Consider the following 25,397-nt stretch of genomic DNA (forward strand, 5'->3'; position numbering starts at 1 on the left):
TTGCCTTGCCAAAGACGAGGTTATGACTCTTGTCATTTTCATCGTCGCCCTGAGTTACAACACGGAGACTTTCATTGCCATCTTCAGTTTTGTAATGATCCGGATCTTCCTCCACAAAGGCTTGTAAATGGAAGTGTTAAATGATGTACTCGCACTGAGCTCTGGTTTCACGAGGATGGACTTCCCGCATTTCCCATGTTGTCTCTCAGTGGTTAATCTCAGCCCAGGAATCTTGGCACACGATTGCTTGTTATGACACCACATAACATTTATAGTCAATGAACTTCCTACCAGGGACATCCTGTTTGGCACCAGTGTTTGCAGAGCTGTCAGCATCAGCCCTGAAAGCTGCAGCACTGTGGAGCTGCCCATGTGGGCCAAGGGTTTGAATGAGCACATTTTCTTCTGATTCCCTTGATCTGTTTCCAGAAAGTGGACAATGTGATGCATTTGCATTCCTCTGAGAGGAGCCAGATCATGGTTGATTTAATTGTTGACCCATGGAAGACAGGGATGTTTGGGAGGGGAATTAGGCAGAAGAGAAGATTTAAAAGTAACAGAACGAGGTGACGTTCGAAGTGAAGTGACAAGGTCACTTTCCACTTTGATGGGAGCCCCCGGGTAGTCCTCAAATGTTTTGATGGGGTTTTTCATGTTGGGAGTTGGTCCTGGGCCCTTTGCTTCAGTGTTAGGGCGCCAGTTTCTCCCCCAAATGAACTGAGCTTTAAGCTGGCTTTTGTTTGACTGTAGATTATGTATAGAAGTATAATTAACCGAAATGTTGTGAACTGTCAATATATAGCAAAGTTGCTTTGTCGTGTAGCTAAGTCTATACGAATGCTTGACAAATGTTACTTGTGGTGGCAATCATCCAAGTATTGCTGGCACCGTGTCTGTACTTATTTCTAGCGTTGCTGCTTGGTTAGACCTGATTGTGTGCAAACCTCCCCAAGATCCCCTTTGGGTGATATTATTTACAGCTCTAATAAAAAAGGCCTGGGGGAGCTCACACTTTTGGTTTCTCTAGTGATTTCCCAGGCTGTTGTTATTGTTATTTATGATCTCTGGTTTCTTTGAATTTCAGAATTTAAATACTTCTGTGTATTATTAATGAAGTACTTAGGCCAAAATGGAACTCAAAACCACTCAGAAAAAGGTGGTGGTGTTTCATTTTTAAAAATTTAAAATTTTTATTTTATTTTATTTATATATATTTTATTTATTTATTTATTTTGGCTGCGTTGAGTCTTCATTGCTGCACGCGGGCTTTCTCTAGTTGCGGCGAGTGGGGGCTACTCTTCGTTGTGGTGCGCGGGCTTCTCATTGCGGTGGCTTCTCTTGTTGTGGAGCCCAGGCTCTAGGCGTGTGGGCTTAGTTGCTCCGCGGCATGTGGGACCCTCCCGGACCAGGGATCGAACCCATGTCCCCTACGTTGGCAGGCGGATTCTTAACCACTGAATCACCAGGGAAGTCCCAGTGGTGGTGTTTTAAAGGACAGTTAGGGGCGCCCAGCATTCAGGAATTCAGAAGAGTACATTCAAGTTGGCCTTCCTTGTGTGTACGGTTGTGGGAAGTGACCCGTGATATGTGGAAGCACTTACTTGTTGGTCATGTAACATCAGAACACGCAGTTCCCAGGTCATCCTTTACAGATCACTGAACACATACAGGTGTGATGACCAAAGAGTAAGGAGTAAACATGTGGATGAGTTGATGTGTCGTTCAGCGGTTCTGGGCACGCTTACCTTGTGATTCAGACTTCCATGGAAGCAGAAGTCTTTATTAACCAACTAGGATCTAAAGGCTTTCTCTCTCTTGAGATACTGTGGTCACGGACACCTGGCACTTTGCTATTAGCTAAACTAATGAACGTCTCCAAAACTGTACCTAAGGGAAGGAATACTGTCTCAGCCCTTCTAGGGGTCTTCAAATACCTTGTGACATAATACGTTCTTCATGTAGTGAAGAAATGTTCCTCCTTACAGGTTCCTTACATCAGACCACTTAAAGTGAACTGAGAGCTTCTCTTTAAATTGAGAAATCTTCATAAGAGCCCCGTAATGGAACACTCAACACCCAGTTGATCTGTCACATGAATTTCTTTTTTGAATGTCAGTCTTTAAAGAATGCTTCATTTGACACTCGCCTGCATTAAGTTTAAAAATATACACATTTCTTTATATTGCTGGCCATCAAATTAAATAAATACATTCGCATAGTTATTTGTTGTTTATGTAAGCAATGCTTGTACAAATACATTTAAAACTTTTTTTTAAACATAGGGTTTTTAACATGGTTGGAAAAAATACATATTTTATGTCAAAACCTTGTTGTTATTGTTGTTGTTTTGGCACTAAATATATTTTAGTGAGTAAAGGAATATTGCTTCTCGTAATATCAAGTAAGTGTATTTAAGATTTTCTTCCCCCAGAGGACAGGCTGCTAAAAAGTGCTGGAAGGAAGCCTTACAGCAAAAAGAAACCACGTTAAACTTAAGGCTCCTAAGAGAGTACAGAAGTGAGTTTGGAAAACGATAGGTGAAAAGGGACCATTATGTGGGAGTAATCAGTCATATTCTTTTCCTTCTGGCTTTTGCCCAGTTGTGATGAACAGAAGGGCAGTCTTTTGTTGAGCAGAGACAGAAAGGGACTGGGACTTGACTAGGTATAAAGAGAGTGCTTTGGGAATATTAAAAAAGGCAGTTTAATAATTTTTGGTCTCTGAGAAGGTGTCAGAGACAGGTGTCTTTTGTTAACCCTTCTAAAAAGAGGCTTCTTGAGTTAGAGCTGGGCTCGTGCCCACTTGGCTAGCGGCCGAGTTTCTTTCCTTCCTTGCCCCTGGGTGTGGTCATGAGACTAAGTCTTCGATGATGGGAAGTGAGTGGCAGTGCTGTGTGCACTTTCTGGATCAAGTCTTTAGAAAGGAGGTGTTTGTCCTCCTCTTCTGCTTTCCCATTGGTTGGAAAATTTTAGCACCTGGAACAGCATCTTGGACCATAAATGGAAGTCATGTGGTGGAGACTCTAATGCCCACCCATCCTGGATCGTTCACTCCGATTAGGCAGCATGAGAGAAAAACTTCTGTCTTACTGAAACCACCGTATTTTGGGTCTGATACAGCAGTTTAGCCTGTCCCGACCTGCGTATAATGGACAGTTCTAAAACCTGGAGAAAAAGGCTTCCGAGTTATTTTAGCATTACTTTGATATGCACTGGCACTAGAAGCTGAATGCCCCCCTTGACTGGGTTGGACAGCTTTTAACGTGGATTTGAAAGTGGTTGTCTGACAGGACATGGAAGGAAACTTAAGGATTACTTGGCAAGGGAAGAGATCGATGACGCTCTGGTTTAGAGGTAGCAATATATCTAGATGCTTAAGTTTCTTTAAAAATTGTTCTAAGGAACTAGTAGGCTGTGTTTTACTCATACTAACTAGGAACTCAGCACATCTGTGTGATTAGCTGTTACTCTCTCTGTAAATCTTGCTCGAAGACAAGACGTATTTTACTTTCTATGTATAGTAATGAGGAACTGATGGTGCTCATGTTTTCTTAACTTGAGAAGATACATATTCTATGATAGCTTACCTAAATCGTAGACATTAAAGGCAACTTGGAAGGAACTGCAGTCTTAGACTTGCTTGCCTTCCCAATGTAGACATAAAGGTGTTTTTTTAAATCATTAGCTTTTATTAAATATGTTTTTTGGTCTGGGTAGCCAACATTTGGTAAGGTGACTGATACGTAAAAAGAAATAGCTTCTCATTCTTCTGTCAGTAATTTATTGGGAATGGGGAAAAATATTATATTTGCAGGTGACAAAACCCAAAAGTGCTTGGAAGTAGTTTTTAGCAAGAAAAGCAGCAGATTTATTTGATAAAATTGGTGGTTCAATACAGTGGAAAAGATGGATTACTGAACAGACTGTGCTGGCACAATTATCTCTTCATCTGGAATTAACGAAAATCTTAAAACTTGAAAAGATAACTTTCAGATGGATTAAAGACTTGAATTTTTTTATTTTATTGATGTATTTTTTAATAGATCTTTATTGGAGCATAATTGCTTCACAATACTCTGTTAGTTTCTGTTGTACACCAAAGTGAATCAGCCCTATGCATATTCATGTCCCGATATCCCGTCCCTCTTGAGCCTCCCTCCCACCCTCCCTATCCCACCCCTCTAGATCATCCAAAGCACCGAGCTGATCTCCCTGGGCTATGCTGCTGCTTCCCACTAGCTATCTGTTTTACATTCGGTAGTGTATATATGTCGATGGTACTCTCACTTCGCCCGGCGTCCCCCTCCCACCCTTTGTCCTCAAGTCCATTCTGTATGTCTGCGTCTTTATTCCTGCCCTGCAACTAGGTTCATCAGTACCATTTCTTTTTTAGATTCCATATATATGCGTTAGCATACAGTATTTGTTTTTCTCTTTCTGACTTACTTCAGTCTGTATGACAGACTCTAGGTCCATCCACCTCCCTACAAATAACTCAATTTCGTTTTAAAGACTTAAATTTAAAAGAGAAAACAAGTAAATCTTAAAGAAAAGCTGAGAGACTCCATGTACAATTTCAGGGATTGGGGAAACCTTATCAAAGGCTATAAATTCATAGTCTGGTGAAGAAAAAAAGATAGATATACTGGACTACACACAAACATAAATAATTCAATGGCAGAAGATCCCCTAAGCAAAGTCAGTAGAGATGCCGTAGATTTGGAGAGATGACTGGGGTTGATGTCCGTAATAGCCGAGTTCTTAAATATTTGACAAGCCATCCAGAAAAAACTGGGCAAGACATATTCTCATGGGTAATTTACAAGAGAGCAAATCCAAATTGCCAACAAACCTATGAAATAATGTTCAAAGTTTAGCAGTTAGAGAAATACTAACTGAAGTAACAATGATATGTCACTGTATTAGTTTCCTCTTGCTGCATGACACGTTACCACAAAACAGAAACACAGTTCTAATTTGACTCAGTTTCCACGTGTCAGGAGTCAGGCATGGCTTAGCTGGGTCCTCTGCTCAGGGTCTTGGAAGGATATAAACAACTGTGGCCATCTTTTCTTTTTCTTTTTTTTAAAAATAGGTGTTGGCAACCATGATCCTTTCTGGAGTTCAGGGTCCTTTTCCAGGCTCACATGATGGTGGGCAGAATTTGATTCCTGCGGCTGTAGAACTGAGGCCCTCCGTGTTCTTGCTGGCTTTCAGCCGGAGTCACTCTCAGATCTTAGAGGAACCCACAGCTCCCTGCCACGTGGCCCTCTCACAACATGGCATCTTAGTCCTTTAAAATCAGCAGGCGAGTCTCTGGCTCCAGTCTGCTGATAATGGAACATAATCATCATAATTATAACACCGTTGGCATATTTTTTTAAATAGAAGCAAGTTGCAGGTCCTGCCCACACTCAAATGATGTGACTCATTGGGGGTCATTTTAGAATTTTTCTTACCACAATCACTTCGCATCCATTAAACTGGAAATGATTTTGATTTTTAAAATTTCTTTTGATTTTTATTTATTTGGCTGTGTCAGGTCTTAGTTGCGGCATGCAGGATCTTCATTGAGGCATGTGAGATCTTTTGTTGCGGCGTGTGGTCTCTTCGTCGCAGCACATGGGCTTCTCTCTAGCTGTGGCGCGCAGGCTCCAGAGCACATGGGCTCGGTAGTTTGCAGCACGCAGGCTCTGTGGTTGAGGCGCGCGAGCTCAGTAGTTGTGGCCCACGAGCTTAGTTGCCACGCGACATGTGGGATCTTAGTTCCCCGACCAGGGATCGAACCCGCGTCCCCTGCATTGGAAGGCGGATTCTTAACCACCGGACCACCAGGGAAGTCCCCTGGAAATGATTTTTTAAAAAGCATTTATTGCTGGGAGTGGGCAAGATATATGTGTAGGAAAGGGAACTTCTATCCATGACCATTAGAAAGGAGAGTTGTAGCCCTTAAATAAAGTATCTCTTAAAAACAGATAAACTTTTTGACCCAGTAAATCTAAAGCCTCCAGTATCCAGTGACATATGATATAACATTTATTGCAGCATTATTAGAAGTGACATAAAGCTGGAAGCAGAGTGAATGCCCATCAGTAGGGGGAGTGGTTGGATAGAGCATGCTACACCATGGAGTATTCTACTCCTTTACAAAATTAGCTAAGTATCAAGTGACTTGGGGGGATTTCCTAGAGGTATTGTTGAGTGAGATAGGCTAGATGGAAAAAAAAAATCTAATTCTCTGGGTGGGGGGGACAGTATCAACTCGCTTGTATACACATTTTTGTGTCTGGTTGTAAAGAAAAATATGAAGTGATATATACTAGATCTTTTTAACATAGGGGAGGCAGTTGATAAGGATGGAAACAGGGTGCCAAGCAAAAGGAGAAAAGGAAACTTCCTCTTCCCACAAGTCTGATATGTGTGGTATGGTCACATTTGCAGATTTACATAAAACTTTGTTTCTCTGTGTAAATAATATTTAAAAAATGCGATGCCCTTAAAATTGACTAATACATGGGAATATTTCCGTTTCTTTGTATAGCACTTTCACAGTAGATAATGAATATTTACAGAGTGTTTCATTTAGCTTTTATATGTTTTCCGTTGTCAAAATGTAATTATCTTAGAGTCAATAACTCTGTCATTTAGCTGCCTTGAGTACAGAACAGTGTAGCGGGAAAAGATCAGGGGCTGGGGGGGGGGTCTGGAAATAAGGAATAGATATTGTTTAGACATTTTTTTCTTTTTTTTTTTAGCTCTACTAGGATTTAAGCAAATACATAACTCTTAATAAAACTGTGACGTCTAGTTAAAAAGTTGTTTCTATGTCCAGAGTTAAATAGCTTTTTATTTCAGCTTCTGTAATCCAAGTTATAATTTTGACGGATCTTGTGCAATGAGGGTTTTACAGCACGTAATGGAACTAATTTTTAAATGCATTTTATTCTAGTGTCTTTTTCTGAAGAAGAGAAATATCAGCTGCGGAAATTTGTCAATAAATCTTACCTGCTGGACAAGAGAGCCTGTCGTCAAGTGTACTACAGTTTGATTGATATCCTTCTGGCATATTGCTATGAAACTCGTGTCACCGAAGGAGAGAAGAATGTAAGTGCATGTGTGTCTGTGCAGGTTGGCATAGACTGTTGTATGGAGTAAACTGTATTAATGTCATGAGTGAGACCAGTCGTGATTAGTTACTTAGTGACGCTCTGGGCGGAGGTGCACAGGTGTGCTGGTGATGGGTACCAATAATGTTTTTATTTGGTCTTTTTTTCTTCTCTCTTGGCTTTAGTCTCTGCCAAATAGCAGAGTATGGAAGTAAAGCTGAGGGTAGAGAAAAAGGATATCCTGAGCTCTCATCTCTTTTAGGAGATGAACTGACCAAATGAGAGGGCTGTTGCTACATGACACTTGACATTGGCAAGGGGTAAACTTTACTATAACCATTTCTAGTCTTTCTCCGACCTGTCCATTAACAGATGTAAGGTATAGTATTTTATAAAGAAAGGAATGTGACGCGTTTATCTGCAGGTGTTCCTCAATTTTTTTTTTTTTTTTGCGGTACGTGGGCCTCTCACAATTGTGGCCTCTCCCGTTGTGGAGCACAGGCTCCGGACACACAGGCTCAGCGGCCATGGCTCACGGGCCCAGCCGCTCCGCGGCACGTGGGATCTTCCCGGACCGGGGCACAAACCCGCGTCCCCTGCATCGGCAGGCAGACTCTCAACTACTGCGCCACCAGGGAAGCCCTCAATTTAAATAGTGTGTGTACTTCTGAAAAATTATATATAAATCAGATTTTAAAAACCTGGATTGTATCTTTTTGGTATTCGGTGAAATCCTATTGTAAAAGTAAATCCTTTTGTAAAGTATGTTGTTTCTTAAATGATCTTTTTTAAAAAATATAGACTATACTGTATCTCTTCTTAAACCACACTTGATTTTGTAAATGAAGAGTTAACTTCTTTCTCACCTATGTCACTGATTGCATACATTTAAAACAAGGCTGGAAAACAAAACAAAACAAAACAAAAAAACTTTCCAGTTAATGTGTCCCTGCATCTGTATATAGTCGTCTTTGCTCAAGGGATTATTTTTGAGCTGTGCATATGCTTCCCTGTTTTTCATTTATTTATTTTATTAAAAAATTTTTTCAATTGCAGTAAAAGTTGATTTACAGTGTTTCAGGTTTACAACATAGTGATTCAGTATTTTTATACATTTTATTCCATTTCAAGTTATAAAATATTGGCCATATTTCCCTGTGCTGTACACTATCTTTTTATATTTATTTTATACATAGTAGTTTGTACCTGTTAATCTCCTGCCCCATCATGCCCCTCCCCCTCCCTCTTTTTAAATTACACAAATAATTCATATCATTGTAAAGAAAAATACACATAGGAAGAAAATAATTAAGATTTCCTGTCATCTCAGCCATCGGAGGTAGCCACACTTACAAGGTGATGTTTCTCTCCTAGGCTTCTTTTGTTGTGTATGTGTATTTACTTTGGGTTATAATGTATATACTATTATTTAACCTGCTTTTCTCACTCACCATCATAGCATGAGCATAGTGTTAGGATAAGGATTTGATATGGGCCAAACGTTTTGCTGCTGGGATTCTGAAAATTTCAAAGGTGACTTTTGAGATTTGGATTTGTCTCCAAAATGAATATTAATGAGTGTAACAAGGGCATACTATGACTGAAAATGGATTTTGTTTCCGCTCATCTTTTTAGAATACCATAATCAGCGAAAATGTTTTCTTTGACAAAAAAGTGCTTCATATTGCTTGAGAAGATGAGAGTGTTTAGTTATGCACGATATAACTTCGCATTTTTGATTTGATTCTTGGATTCACATATTTGAAATCATGAAGTCTTGCAACTTCAGAATCTTCTCTAGAATGCACTTATTCTCACAGGCATTCTCTGAAAGGCCAGATTCTTGAGCAGCTATCTAAGTGCCAGAAAGAGCACTTCAACATTATCTTTGAGTCTTTTGGTAGATTATTTATAGCATATTTGGGAGGCAGGTAACCTAGTTGAGAAGGACAGAAAGTGAGCACGCGTTGCTTTGCTTTAGTTTCAAAGTCCTTGCTTATGTGTTCTTGTGTTCTGGTACTCTTATCAGTGCAACAGCTTTACTTTATAAATTTCCAAAGTAGACCGAAACTTGCCTTTGATCTCCTTGACATCAGTAAAGCCATTATTTTCCTGCAGTCATAGATGCTTCTTAGGTTTTACATATGTCAATACTATTTATATACTAGTTGAATAAGTGGATATATTTGCTTTAGTTTTGAATGACTTTACCTCTAATGTGACACTGTTCTTTTCTTCAAAACAAATAAAGGTTGAATCCGCGTGGAATATCAGAAAACTGAGTCCAACACTCTGCTGGTTTGAGGTATGATTGTCAGTTGCAGTTGTTTAGATTTTGTTTGTTCAGAGTTATTTTTTTGTTGTTATTAGCTCATTTGGGGTAATTCAAGCAATTCCTTAACTTTTTAAAAGTGATAGCTTTATTGTACAAAGTTTTTTTCCATCTTTTTAATAAAACTGATTTTATTTGTTACGTTTACTTTAATCATAGTACACTAATAAGGCCAGCTGTAGGGTATCTTGGAAGTTTGGAGAAGGAATGGGTATACTGTCCGTTGCAGGAAGATGTTGGGTTGAGTTTGAGGCATGTATGTAAGTCAGCATATATTGGGGCTCAGAGCTCAAAGATGGGCAGAAAACCTAGGTGATACTACTGTTAAGTGTCACTTACCACCAGAAGCTGTGCTAATAAAGCTTTTGTGTATATTACTTCACCTATTCCTTTCTATTGAAGTGTGTGAGATAGAATTATTGGTATTTTACAGATGAGGAAACATAGATCATATAGCTTAAATAACTTATCCTAGGTCCTACACTTAGTATGTTTACATCTGATAACTCTTATAATAGAGTAATAATTGCTTTTATATCTATTTTGTAGAAAATAGTTGTGTAGGGCTCACCAAATATAGCAAAGAATGTTATCTTTAAATTTACTAGTTTGGGGACTTCCCTGGTGGTCCAGTGGGTAAGACTCCGCGCTCCCAATGCAGGGGGCCTGGGTTCAATCCCTGGTCAGAGAACTAGATCCTGCATGCATGCCACAACTAAGAGTTCGTATGCCGCAACTACGAAGTCCGCGTGCCACAGCTAAGAGTCTGCATGCTGCAACTAAGACCCGGTGCAGCCAAAATAAATAAATAAATATTTTAAAAAATAAAATAAATAAATTTACTAGTTTTGAACACACTGTTGTCCATCAAAGCAGAAGCTTTAAAGCAGTGTTTATTTAAACAGTTGATCATTGCATCATCTATTAAGGCAACTAGTTTTGTTTCTGTTTTTTTTCCAGTTTGAATCCTAGACAGTGTACATTTTAAGTTGGAAAATCAAAGTTGTTTCATGGCATCGCTTTATTCAAATAATAGATAACATGTAAACAGGAACTGAAGCACTTAACTTTAGCAAAGAATCTTGCTATTCGTGAATGTCCATGAACCAACAGCTTGACCAGTGTCCTCTGCTGGGAGCTTGATGGAGAGTCAGAATCCCATTCCAGACCCTCTGAGTTAGAATCTTTAGCAAGATCTCCAGGAGTTCATATGCATATTTAAGATGGAGAAGTGCTGTTCTCCAGACTTCCCTTGAGTTCTGCATATTTCCATAATCAGCATATAATGGAGAAGCTGGCTTTCGTAATAATTGCATTGATTATTCCAATATTGAAAACAAAGTAGTTGGGGACTAGATAATTTCATAGTTTAGTTATAAAAGTCTGCATGAAGAGATCCACCTATTTATGATTTTATTTTGACATTTTTATTGCTTTTGAGATAACTTAGAATTGCCAGACATGTAACTAGCTCTGTCGAACTTCTATAAATGTTTAGTTTTTTGCCAGAATTTTTTAGAAATTCATCATTCCTTTTTAGATATAAAGTATCCTCTGTTGGGTACTCAGTATTCATAATCAGATCACTCATTTGTTAAGGATGAAAATACATGGAAGTGATATGTACTCCCTTACTTTTAATTTTATATTTTAATTTTTATATGTGGGTTACATTTTTAATGCATTTTAAATCAAAACCGAATTAAAAAACAATTTTGTGGAAAATTGCCTTTGTTTAGTGTTTTTGGTAAGTTTTGCATTGTTAGTGGTATCATTACCATTAACCATTACCATTCAGGATAAAGCCTTTTTTCCAGAAATGAGTAGTTTTCTCTTTGAAAAGTGAAAGCAAATTACTGAAGTAAATACCATGTATTACTCATGCCTAAAGCAAAAAAACCCAAAAAAAACCACAAAAAATCAAAAGAGGGGGAAGGGGGAACTGAGAACACACTTCACTAAAGAGTTCTATATTTTTCATCTGCATTATCTCGAATGGTCCTAAAAGACAAAAACATGAAACATATATCATTTAGAAATGTCTTTTATGTGCATCTGTATTTTGTTAGTGCCATGTGTTTTACATTCATATTGGTAATTCTTAAAAGACTTTTTAAAACTTTCCTGCTACGTATGTGATTTCTAAGGAGCATTTGTGATACGTTGATAAAGTATGAGAAATTACAAAGACTGAGATAAAAATTTTATTGTAAGGTTTACAGAAAGAGTCTCACTTCATGGCTTTGTATTTGTCTTCCACTTGGCTTCATGTTGATCCAAACTTAGTTTTTAATTGAGAATAGTTTTACATTTCATTGTGTGCTTTTGTTTTGTGTAATATGGAAACGATTACTCATTTAAATGATACTTCACAGACTTGGACTAATGTTCATGAAATCCTGGTGTCTTTTGGAAGAAGAGTTTTGTGCTATCCACTTTACCGCCATTTCAAGCTGGTGATGCAAGCCTACAGAGACACTATAAAGGTGTTGCAACTAGGTAAGATGTTATTATGCTTGCAAATTTGAGAGTGAAAAGTTAAACACTTTTAGTCTGTGAGGATATAATCATGATTTTTGCTTTTTTTTTTCCCATACAAAAAGAAGTAATGAAAATCATCCCATCCAGCCCCTTTTCCTCCCAGGTATTGTATAAAGTAATAGTCCCTCCATATAGGTGTATAATCACACAGAGAAGTATGGTACTCTTTTCAGAGAGGAGTGGGGAGGGTAAATAGAGACAGTTTTCCAAACCATCTTGTGTTATAGTAGATTGTAACGTGCAGTATTTCTGTGTCATTCAGGTGCCTATAATTTTCTAGGCATTATTCTAGGATTGTGAGTATAATAATAAATAAGTTCCCTGCTCCTATGAAGTTTATGGTTTTGCCAGGGTGACGGATGGTAAGTAAGTAAGCAATTCCAACATTGAGTGAAAAGTTCTCTGCTGGGGGAAGGAGAGTGATCATAGGAGGGGGCATGGAACCTGGACTTGGGAGATCAGGAAAGGTTTCGCAAAGAAAGCACAGCTACTCCGAGGACTTTTGACTATTGCTATATCAAACCCGAAAAGACAGATATTTGCTATTTTTAAGGATGTGGCAAATTCTAAGCTCTGAAACAAATTCCGAAGTGCCTATAACAGCATCATTGGATTAAGTATATAGTTTCCAAGGTAATGACTTTGAAGGGGCAACATCCATTTGCATGTCTTAATTCTGGCACATTTATTCGAAAGTCACTTGCTGTACTTTATGGTCGTTTCTTGTATTTTTCCTCCGAGTCTTATTTCTTTGTCCTTAGATAAAAATGCTTCTGGGGGTTTAGTTTTCAGACTTGAGGATAAGAAGGAGAAAGAAAGGAAGAAGTTCTTTCCTTTATATCTAGGTGACTTCATTGGCTTAATGGGAAGAATCACATCTCTAACGTTTTGTCCCTCCTGGAGGTTTATCTCGGTTTTTCTTTGACTTCTGTGTAACCTATAGTCTTCTTGCTCTGGGGGAAAACGTCATCTTTGAAGTAGATTCTTTCAAAGTAGATAATAATTGTAAAAGTGAATCATGGTTAAATGGAAGATACTTTTTTATTAATCCTGTTGGTTCAGACTGGCCATATTTTATTTTAAAGGATTGTTGATTATAGGATAGCAGAGCTACTACCTTTGAGGAATCTGTCTTAACAGTGGGAAACAAACTGCTTTGGTTGTTTTTGTTTTTGCATGTTCTTTCTTCTTGCCTTCTGTCCAGGATATGTTTTGAACTGCAAAAATTACCTTGAAAAATTAATCTACTGTAAACGACTGTTGAACTTGAGTTACATCACAGTTAATTTCTTGTTTAAGTCATGCTAGATTATCTGCGCATCATTCATAGATTTAAACAGTGAGAATGCAGTTGGTGATTATCTTGTTATATCGTGGCTTCGAGATGGAAAACTGGCAAAACCCCCATGTGCGTGTGCGTGCACACACACGCCTGCACACACACCCTCTTACTAGTTACTTTTCATTCTGGGAAATAATCTAGTTCTCTGCATTTTTATTTGAAAAGTAAGCAGTGCTGTGATTCATAACCCAAAATAAATTTGATTGCCTTGACTTACACTGTAGTCAATTACTCAGAGTTTTAGTATGTTGAAATTGAAACTTTAGACTTAACTTTCCATCATTATCTATCTGACATAAAATAGGCTTATCAGCTGTGTTGTAATAGCAACAGAAAAACCTGAGGTAGCACGCTGAAAATGAATACCAACCCTCTATAAATCATTCACAGTATGTTCTGTGGCTAATTTAGGTTGTGGCTCGTTAGTGCTGAAACAGAGAGCTGGATTGTCTAGAGTTCACACCATAAGCTAAGGGGATGGCAAGTTCTGGATGAGGATTGAAACCTTTGTTCATACAGGTGGGTGACACTGGGATGCCTTTAATGCCATGGAAGAGTCTCAGTTGTTTAGACACCTTATAATTTAAGTGCAGGTAGCTCTGGTTTAGTTTTTAATGTTTTCCAAGAATGAATTCGTGCCTACTTATAATTCAGAAGAGTGATCACACTTTTATTATAAAGGTCAGTATAGTGCTTCCATAGTTGAAAGTAATAAATAAGTCTTGCCCCAGAAGAAATACCAACCTCAAGTGAAACACGCTTCCAGAACCAATGAAGGAAGGCTGGTGTCAGAATCCACAGAAGATTGACTGAGAGCTAAGTTTTTTTTTTTTTTTTTTTTTTTTTTTTTTTTGCGGTACGCGGGCCTCTCACTGTTGTGGCCTCTCCCGTTGCGGAGCGCAGGCTCAGCGGCCATGGCTCACGGGCCCAGCCGCTCCGCGGCATGTGGGATCCTCCCGAATCGGGCACGAACCCACGTCCCCTGCATCGGCAGGCGGACTCTCAACCACTGCGCCACCAGGGAAGCCCAAGAGAGCTAAGTTTTTAAACAGCCATGAATTTGCTTTTCGTGACTTCACAGAGGCCTTTACAAAGATTCTTTACTGGGCCTTTGGCTATTTTCAATTTTACATTCTCTCTGCTGTACCTTCCCCACCCCGGAAGACTGTACATTCATCTCTCATCGTTACCGTATGTCTTGCTCAAATTCCTGCAAGGCCAGAAAACCTACTTTGTCCCTGTAAGTGTTATTTTAGTGCTTAACATAGGGCCTTGCATGTGGAATTGCTCTCCCTGAATTGATATTCTTGGGGCACATGATCAACCCCATTTTTCTATCTGTTCCTGTCTCTAGCAATTTTCACTTCCTCCTCCTTGTTCCATTCTTTGGGGAAGAGTGGGAAGAATCCTTCATGGAAGCATCACTTAGGTGCTGTTACTCACTGAAAAATCAATGAACAAAAGGAATCAAAAGAGAGCAGCTTTTCTAATATGTTTTAAGAAATTTTATTCTCTTTAGAAGTGACATAGTTTAGTATTTGATTATACGTTGTTTATACAACTTACCGTTTGTACTCCTGTCTACGTTTCATTCAGCTTTCTAAAGGGATTCTTTACTCTTCTTTTATACTCTTGTGCCGCTGTTGAACATATAATGTAACTGTTAGATTGAAAGGGCTAAACTTCAAGGGGTAAAAGGGGAAAAACTTAATTTTTTCTCCCCGTTCCCCGCTTTGAGCTCATTCTGTGGAGTCTTTCTTTGATTGTTTCTGGATGGAATATGTATCCTATAAATATCACATCACACACGTATATCCTATAATATATGATATTCTGTAACTTTTTCTATTGCTTTAGATTATAAGAGGAGTCTGATTTCAGTACTCAAAGTGTTTCCTTTGAACTTGATTAAAAAAATAAATCTTGCCTTCCCCAGCTCGGGCCTGCGTCAGGTTGGGAAGCCAGCAGTGGCGAGGGGCCCGTTGCCCTGCTGCACAGCACTGCTTGCTTCCAGATCTGCCCTCCACTCGGCCGCGGGCTGTTCCTTCCTGCTTCTCCCTGGGGGCCTGTGATCAGGTTCGGGTCAGACACCAGGCTTTATATCCCCACAGCTTCCGGGCCAGGTAGGTTCCGTTCTTCAGGGTTCCCCCACAAAACCTCCTTTCTCTTGGGGGTTTAAGGTGGTAGGAAGGTACCTTCTCCTCTCCCTCCAGAGTGGTGGTAGAAACCCCATAGCGCTCCAGCGACCTTATCCGAAGAGACTTTCTGGACCTCTTTACACTTAAATTCCCAGAGGTGAATATTGTTCTAAGGGGTCATAAATCAGTTTTTGGTTAGTGTCTCTACAAGCTTAGCACAGAGGGTTTTAGCATGTCTTGTTACTATATGGGAACACTCGATATCTCTTTTGTCCTTTGTGAGCCTTATTGGAAGTGAGTCAGAGAGAGTCCTGCCTTAACGTGCTAGCACAGTAGGCATTCTAGCTGCAGCGCCCTGTTGACTCCTTTCTGTGTGCCAGCGCTAGGCTCAGTTCCTCATTTCATCCACACTGTCTTCCTGAGAAGTCGGGATTTCTGTCTCCATTTTGCAGATAGAAGACAAGCTCAAGGAAGTTCACTCTACTTGCCCAGGATTACCCAGCTAGGAGTTGGTGGAGCCTGGACTGGACGCCTGGTCTGTCTGACTCAAAGTCTGTGCCCTTTGAAGTGTTGACATAGTTATAGTAAAGGAAATTATATGAAGCCAGGATTCACTTCACAATAATCCACAGTGGGTCGGGGGAAAGTGGGCAGGGTGTGGAGGAAACAAGGCTGGCCACGAGTTGGTACTTGTTGAAGCTGGGTGATGAGTACTTGGGGGTTCACCGTCCTGTGGTCTCTCTTTGTACATGTTGTGATCTTTGTTTATTTATTTAAGTCTGGACTCTTAACCCCTATACATCTGTGTTTTAAATTTATTCACCGTTTTGTAGAAAATGCTATACTTTTTGTTCAGACAGTTGTATAAATTTTTTTGGCTAATGAAAACACACATTTGAAGGTAGTATTATTATTATTTCTGGTTCTGTTTTGTTTTTAGGGCTAACCAGAAACCTGCCTTTCCATGAACATTTGGGGTCTGATGCCTAGTGGCTGCATGGCAGACCATAACCTAAGAAACAGGCTTCTGGAGATTAGTTATTGTTACCAAGTAAAAACTGGCATTACTTCATACAATTAATAACCCTTACATATTAGTCTCACTGGGCTCAATAATCAATTTTTCAGAAATGACTGCTTTACTAACCTCCTCTGTAGATAGTTGTAATAACACAATCAATGTGAAAGAAAAGAACCACAGCACAGGACTTGGGGGCTGATCTTTTCCTTTAAGGAAAATGATAGTTCAAGAAACTGAGCTATGGCCAGTATGTTGTGTGAGCTCTGAGTCCTCACGCAACCTGGAAGATGAGTTTGTTTTTAGTGTTTGAATTCTATTTAGTCAAAAGTCCAAATGCTGCTTTTTAATTGAATTGTAAGGATTACTCTAACTTGAAAACTAGAAGATGAAATCACTAGGAGTTTTCGGTGTTGACATTCATCTGTATTTCATTTTTGTGGCTTCTCTATTAGGGACATTTTAAGGAACCATTAGACCTTTTAGTTTTTCCTCAAGTGCATTATGTAAAATGATTTTGGGGGTTATTCAACAAGTGTTGGTTGAGCACTTGCCATGTGAAGATGCTGAGCTGGGTCTGAAGATCCAGGAGCGAGCAGGAAGGATGCGACTCGCACTCAGAGAACTTAAAATTCTAATGGGGGCCCTGGAATAACACAGCTACCAGGTTTAAAAAAAAAAAAAATTACATTCGTAATAAGTAGCTCAAAGCAGAAATACAGCGGGCGAAAACATAAAGCCAGGAAAATTGGCTGAGCTTTAAGTCACGTAAGACATTGAACCTCCTACAGAGGGGAGCTTCTGCCTTATTTGACTTCAGATTATCAGCTCCTCAATTTCCTGTTGCTCTGAAGTACTTGTACATTGGTTGATGCGTCCATCTATTTACTCATTCAGTAGGTATTTTGTCAGTACCTACTAAAAAGCTATTTATTATGTACAAAGCACCCTGTACGTACGAAGAGCAGCAGAAAGCTGAATTAGATTCCTGTACTGTGTTTGGGAGCACCTGCGTGAGTAGGGGAGCTAGGATGTCCATCACAAATGTAAAATACAGGGTAGGCAGTGGTGAGCACCTTACACGAAATGCCAGCTAAGTAGTTCAAAACAGGGAGAGGTGACATTTCATTGGGGATCAGAGGAAGCTTCATTTGGGACATGAGATTTGAATTGGCACTTGAAGGGTGGGTAGTATTGGACATAGGAGTAGGAGAAGTGTTCTAAATATTGTGAGTGCGGGGCATGAGGCAGTTCATAGAGGAGCATGATTTCATCAGTGAAACTTGCGAGTTATAGGCTCTCTGACCCTGAGATTTGCTCTGCAGCCTCTAAAACTAGTTGACAGTTCTTTTCCTACCTGAGTCAGCTGGTCTCCAGAACTGATTTCTCTGCTTCCCTAATATGATCACTTAATTCCCTGCTCCCCAGCCAGGAGATGATAATTCTTTCTGTTTTCGTCTTCATTCTAAATTGGGCTCGAACTTTTCATTTCCTAGTCAATTCCCCATCACAAAATGTCTCAAAGAATGGAACAACTGTAGTGCTTTCAGGAAATTTCAGTAGCGTGGAATTCAGATCAAATATTGAAGTACTTTTGGTACCTGCTTTTGCTGACTGCTTACTTGCATACCAGCTAACCTAAGAAAGGAGGGGCTTCTGAGCCCTGGTGCGTGGGAGCTGCAGCTGGAACGTGTGTGGGAAAGAGTAGGACTCTGCTGGGAGGTCCCCATGTGCCAGTCTTTGGCCTCACTCTCCTGGGTTTCTTCCACCAGGCAAAGCAGATTTCTTTTACTCACACCTCTTCATCAGAGCCTAAATCTGGGTTCCCGGTCTTAAATTGGAACCTTCTTGGTATCTATCTGTATTATTTACCCTCAGAGCATTTGCGGGTTTATACGTACACTTTTGTGTGGAAGGATGCTGTGTATGTGGATAAACATTAAAGGGAGCAAAATCAAATTCCCATCAACTCCATAGACACTTGTTTCCTCTAAGGATCCTGTTAATCATTAAATATTGTTAACCTCTGAAATTTTTTTAGATTGCTCACGTCATAATCGCTGGGTTATTACATTTGTATAAAACATTCTTTGTTCCCTTAAAATACTCTCTAGGGAGCAGCATTTCCTGTATGGTTTACAAGTGCCTTTTAATTGCCGCAAATGATTAAGATCTTATGGTTATTCTGCTCCAGAAACACTTAAAGTATCTTACGGGTGAGTGATGGCTCAAAATCCACTGCTGATCTCTTAAATATTTACATATATGTGTGTGCGTGTATATATATATATAGATAGATAGATATAGATATATACACATATACATATACATATATCCAATTTAAATCTACATTGTATTTCCTGTACTATTTATATAAGATTTTTTGTTAATTTCTGCAGTTTCTGAGCTGAGTGGTGTAAAAGAACCCCCAGGAGGTTAGTTACATGGTTTGATATTATGGCTTTAAAAAAAACTTCTCTGGTTAGTGCCTCTTTTAATAAATCTAAAGTCAGTTTAGAGATTTTTTTTATTGATCTATTTTTTTATAAGGAAGTAACTGTAAGTTTACGTTCTTGAAGTAAGCAGATAAAGGCAGGAAAATGTATATATTTAAGACAAATTTGGGAGAACAAAGAGAGAACATTTTATTTACCCTAATGAGTGAAAGTCCTGTTGCATGGTGATACTGAGACCTAAATGAAGTAAGTTGAATAATACTTTATATGTTAAATGGAAATCATGGAAGAATCCTATTTTTGCAAGTTAGGGTTTCTTTCAATAGGAATTAATACTGAAAAGTAACAAGCAAGCAGATATTTATTCAACAGACACAAATCAAATCCCTTCTCAGTGCAAGGCATTAAAGGAGAATCATCAAAGAGTTATGAGACTATATATGACTTGACCTTGGCTCTTGAGTTTATTGTGTAACAGGAATGATAAGACAAAAGATAGTATACAAAATATAAGGATTTGTAATATACAAAGGAGAAAAATCCCTTAAGAAAATACCTTAACTACCACCCACAGGCCAAATCCGTGCTGTATGACTTGTGAGTTAAAAATGCTTTTTACATCTTCAAATGTTGAAAAAAAATCAAAAGGAAAATAGTATTTCATGACACATTTAAATTACATGAACTTCAAATTTTGGTGCCCAGAAATAAAGCTGTATTGGAACACAGTCATCCTCCTTCACTTGGGTATTGTTTATGGCTGCTTTTGTGATACAGTGGCAGAGTTGAGTAGTTGCAACAGATTATGTGGCCTGCAAAGGCAAAATATTTACTCTCTGGCTCTTCAGAGAAAAAATGTGCCTCCCCTTGCTATAGGTATACCTGACGTTGGCCCTCGAACAACGTGGGTTTGATCATAGGCAGGTCCACTCCTAGGTGGATTTTTTTCCGTAGGAAATACTGTAGTGCTACAGTGTCTGTGGTTGGTTGAATCTGTGGATGGGGTGGAACTCCAGATACGGAGGCTGCCTATAAGTTACATGCGGATTAATCCCTTCGTTGTTCAAGGGTCAGCTGTGTACGGGATTGGAGGGGAACCCTCTGCAAGTGAGCCAAAGTCTTTGGCTGCCTTCTGTTCCAGGTAGTAGCCAGTATTGAAGGGGATCCTGTCAGCTGTTTCTGTCCTCCCCACAAGACGAGACAGACCTGAACTAGTTCGTTCCTGTTAGAGTAGGTCCTTCAACATTAGGAGAAACAGAGATGCCTGCTTGGCCAAGCAGGCGAATGAATGAGGGTGGCAGAGTTGAAGAAACATGGGAGCATTGAGGCCTGTGTGAGCTGGAGACATACATGCTCCATAGGTAGCCTGTTGTTGCCATGTGGATATGTAGAGTTGCCACCTTTAGGGACTTAAAAAGAAGTGGAAAGTCATGATCTTTAATATAAAATTGCTCAAAAGTTCGAATGTGAACAATGATGTGAAGATTTAATGTGATACTATAAGAGCCATGGCATGTCTGGGCACCCAGGTCAGCCTACGTGGGCCATCAGTTTATGATTTCGACTCTAGAGCAAGCTAAGTGCCAGCCTGATTTCTCACACCCTCTTGGTCCTGCCCGTTTCCAGCTGCAGTGAGGCCTTGTACCGGGTCTCTGCTCCTTCCGTCGCGGCTTGAGACACAGTCTCCCCCTGGTGTGGGCTCCAAGATGAGGTGGGGAAGGAGGTAGAGGTCCTGCATTCTCTTAAGTGACTATGACCAGGAACCTTAAAAAAGCAGAACAGAACAAAACCCAGATCCCTTACCTCTCTTTCTACTTGCTTTTGTATTGCTACCCTCCTGAGCTTAGCCTGATCCGGGTGGAGGGGAGGAGTCCCCGGATTCCAGTACCATGCCTCCTCACTTGGACTCCAAAGGGTGCTTTTGATACGGGGGAGGGGAGGGGCTAGACAGGGCAGAAGCAAACAGCCTGATGCGTGAGGTGCATGGCCCTTATTACTTCAAGAATGTGTAGGATTTAGAAAAGTGGAGGAAGGTATTTCCTGAGAAAGCAGAAAGTAAAGAAAATCAGGGAGAGGAAAAGAAAAGAGTTACACGTTAAGAAATGACACATATTCTGCTTTGTCTGGAGGCCTGGGCTGTGAGGGGAGTTGAAGGAAGAGGCGGGAGTGGTGTGTTGGGGAGCACGGTGGAGAGCCTGCAGTGCTTCCTAAGGAGACTGGCTCTGATTTTGTTTTTTTTATAATTTTTAAAGGTTACGTTCCATTTACAGTTATTACAAAATATTGGCCATATTCCCCGTGTTGTACAATATATTCTTGTAGCTTATTTGATACCTAATAGTTTGTACTTCTTGCTCCCCTACCCCTATCTTGCCCCTCCCCCTTCCCTCTCCCCACTGGTAACCACTAGTTTGTTCTCTCTGTCTGTGAGTGTGTGTCTTTTGTTTGTTGTATTATTTAGATGTCACATATAACTGATACCATACAGGATTTGTCTTCCTCTGAGGGGACTAGGTCTTATTCAGTGAGGGACCACTGCAGAGTCTGGCGTTGGGGTCTGTGACAGGCCCATGGAGTCACATTGATCTGGCAGAAGCACCAAGTCATTGCAGGGGGTGAGATTCGAGGTGTGGAGAACAGAGGAGACTGCCATTCTTACCTGAAGCCGAGTAGTTTGGGGACAGGTACTGGGTCTGGACTGGGGTGCCAGCAGTGGTGCGGAGGAGGAAGGAGTACGTGGGCACGTGCTTTGCAGGTAGAAGGGTAGGAGCTAGTCAGGGGAGTCCCGGGACCCTTGATCCCATATGACCTGATGTCCTCCTTCCCTTGTCATCTGTAAAGTGCTTACATGTCCTTGTCTCGCTCAATTCCCACAGCAATTCTGAAGAATTTCCCCTCTCCATCTATAGACCTGGAAACAGATTCAGATTAAGTACCAAACAGCTAAGAAATGACACCAAGGCAAGCGGACTCTGGGCTGTACAGCTGTTCCACAGTGCAAGAGTTACCATTGTTATTTTTACTTTGTAAATAAATGAGCTAAGAACTGCACAAGATTATTTATGTGTAGCTTTTTAATGATCTTTCCTTAGCCTTTTAGAATTTTGAGACTAGAATTCTAAGACCTTAATTTCATAATCAAAGTTTTTATGTAACTTTTTAATATAAATTAAACTTACATGTAGATAGAGATATGTAATCATCTTTACTAGATTCTGTTTCCAGTACACTGATTAAAATGTAAAGAAGCGTAACTCAGTTCTCCCAGTATGTAAACCATTCAGGCATCACAGACATTCTCAACTGTGATACAGTGAGGGTGTCGAAAGGCTTTGGTTTTTTTCCTTTTACCTTGACCTGGTCAGTATTTCCCATCACCAAAAGGGACTCGTAAGTCTGGTCGGACTGGGTTTGTTTTTCCCCTTTGTGAGCCATTTAAGGAATCCAGTTGTCTTTCTTCCTATATGTTTCTTCTCTCTGACTGCATGTACAGTCTTAGTTTTCCCAACTGGAAAGTAAGCTAATTCCAAAAAAAAAAAAGTCAGAACTTTTCATATTAAGTAATAGCTCCTGGGAAAATGAAGTATAATAGTCTTAATTAAAGGAGCAATGCAAAGAATTTATTTTAAATTGAGCTCCCAGGCATTGAGATACATGCTGTATTCATAAGGTGGAATAGTCGAAATAAAATTTTATCCACAGAATTAAGAAGTTTTAGGTGCTTATGGATTTTTTTGTTTTTAATTCAGGTCTACGTTGCAACTGTTCCAAGAGCTTTTTTCCGTGTATGTTCAACTTCTTAACCTTTCTACTTTTATACTTACTGTACAGATGGGATTTTTTTTTTTTTTTTTTTTTTTTTTTTTTTATGCGTTACGCGGGCCTCTCACTGTTGTGGCCTCTCCCGTTGCAGAGGACAGGCTCCGGACGCGCAGGCTCAGCGGCCATGGCTCACGGGCCCAGCCGCTCCGCGGCATGTGGGATCCTCCCAGACCGGGGCACGAACCCGTGTCCCCTGCATCGGCAGGCGGACTCTCAACCACTGCGCCACCAGGGAAGCCCGGGATTTTCTTTTTTAATGTTCTACCTTGAACTTGGATGCCTCACTCTTAACTGTCTGAAGAAAAATTAGTCATGCTGCCATTATGTAATTTTGATGACATCCGGCCATGTATTTCTAAACTGACACAACTACTGCTTTGACAGGTGACTTAAGGAGGAGGATAGAGTGAATGTCCAAGCTGTCCTTTCAAAGCAGCAAATCTGGCAGGGACTGTTAGAGCAGAAAAGGCAAAAAGCAGCCTTGGGTTAAATTCATTATTTGAACTTCTGATGGTGTGGTGATAGAAGAAAGTTGGCACAGCTACATCCTTTTCTTGTCAGGGAATAGAAATAAAAAGGGGAGGCAAACCCATTGTATAGCCCACATCTGTCATGACATCATGGCTTAAGTGTACAGATCACAAAGGTGTTACAGCTAGTACGTGTTAACTGAGCAATTTGACCAGGTGCTTTTAAACTTAGGTTCTGTGTGAGCCAGGCTACATTAACAGCCAGCCTTTACTGAACAGGATCCTACAGTTTGCCAGACATTGTTCTAGACCCGGGAAGACAGATGAGAAGCCGTGTTCTTTCCTGTCAAGGAGGTTGCCACACAATGTGATAAATAGTGACGCTATATATTACGCAGTGGCTGGGAGGCAGATGTACCTGTCTTCATCCTGACTGTTGCTTCCCAGCTGTGATCTTGGCCAACTCTTTCATTACATTGAGTCTCAGTTTCCTCATGTATGAAATGAGCAAGAGGTCACCAACTTTAGAAGGGTTAAATGATGCAGTGTGTGGAGAGTACTTGGTGCAGCGGAAGTGGGTAGCTATTAACTACCGTAAGGGACAGTGTGGCAGGCGTTATGGAACAACTCAAACCGGCTTGGGTCGGGGTAGGGGTTGGGTGAGTGGGAAGCCAGTTCCTAAGGAAGTACATGCTCATTTTGAGACTGGATGGTAAGTTAGGTTTGGGTTGAGGTTTGTGCATTGCAGGCAGAGGGAACACTTACAGAGTGTATGTTTGCTTTGTGTTGATTTTGTTTGTGGCTATACAGACAGTATATGTAATTTTAATAACAAAAAAGAATCTAAAAATTTATTTAGGGCTGTGAATTTGTGCTCAAAATGACAACTATCATGGCTTCCAGTATTTGTTTCTTATTACAGCCCCAACATGTAAGAGCTTAAATGGCATCTGAGGAAGTTGAGGATAAAAATACTAAACAGACTGAGAAGCTTTCATAAAGTTAAATTTAACGCATGTTTGTGTTAATTGTTAGGGACTGGACTTTATGCTACTTCCTAACAGGGCCCGATATTGAAGCAAATTACCACACTTCGATTCTCTTAACTTGGATTAATTTGACACAGTTCTTTTGTCATCTCTTTTTATGGTCAGATGATCTCTGAAAATTAATGTTAAGAATAATTCATGAATTATCCCTCCTGATAATGTGGTCTCATCAAAAATCCCAGCTAAGTTATGCATTTTAGCATGATAGCCCTGTCGGCTTTCATTTTGAGATGATTTTACAAATGAAGACCAAGTAGTGCTTTCCTCCAGGTGTTTTGAATAACCACTCTTTTTCCTTTACTCTTTTTGGCTTCTTGTCTTGTATGGCTCAGACTTTCAAGGACAGAAATAGCTTCCCTGAAAACCACAGCCATATCATTGCTATAATGTACCAAGAGTTGAAAAGAAATTCAGCTCTTGCTATATAGAGTTAGCAGTTTTTATTATCTTTTTTCTATGCTGGCTTTTAGCCAGTGGAAACATCCACTATCCTTTTAATCTCCTAGAGATGGGAGCCATTTCTTAAGAGCCTTCAACCATGAGCTTGGTCTGTCAGTGAGCGATTATGGCCAAACCTCATCGGCTAATAGGAAGATTTCAAATAGCCAGTGGATTCTAATTTAGAACAGCTCAATCTCGTCTCTGGTTTAAGATATATTAACCTGAGATGCCGCATCTGTCCAGAACAGGAAAGCGCATTGTTCTTAGTTTACGTTCCCTTTAAAGAAAAGCTGGAGAATGCGTAGCCAGAGACTGTGTTAAATACTGTTTACTGCCTACCTGCTTGTTACTATCATCCTTTTTTTTTTTTAATGTTGTTACTATGTTTCTCTGTTGTCATTAGACAGTCATTTTCCCTGAGGTAAAACGTTCATGGCACTTGTCATTTATATGCCAGGTTACTAGTTTTAAACTGCCTTCACTGGTTTTAGACTCTCTTGGAGAGACCTTGGTGTCAGAAGTCTTTGCTCCATGGATAGGGTTGGCTTCAATGAGGACGAGGTTGAGCATAGAGAATCCCTAACTCTTTGGACAGGCCTGTTATTGCATCTCTGTGGTGAAAATAGTTACCATGGTTACTGTGCAAGGTACCTGCTTTTTCCTGCTCTGGACCAGGCAGTGAG

The 25,397-nt window shown here is 40.0% G+C and overlaps 1 protein-coding gene across 1 annotated transcript in view; it reads left to right on the top strand.

Annotated features, from left to right (window-relative positions):
- Window positions 1-25,397, top strand: part of SHQ1 (SHQ1, H/ACA ribonucleoprotein assembly factor) — a 90,121-nt gene that overhangs the window by 23,875 nt on the left and 40,849 nt on the right. Inside the window, 3 exon segments of the mRNA XM_032650157.1 lie at window positions 6,949-7,103; window positions 9,357-9,410; window positions 11,813-11,936. Of these exon segments, the coding sequence (XP_032506048.1) occupies window positions 6,949-7,103; window positions 9,357-9,410; window positions 11,813-11,936 (333 nt within the window).

This window comes from Phocoena sinus, chromosome 11 (assembly GCF_008692025.1).
Source record: "Phocoena sinus isolate mPhoSin1 chromosome 11, mPhoSin1.pri, whole genome shotgun sequence".
Taxonomy (NCBI): Eukaryota; Metazoa; Chordata; class Mammalia; order Artiodactyla; family Phocoenidae; genus Phocoena; species Phocoena sinus.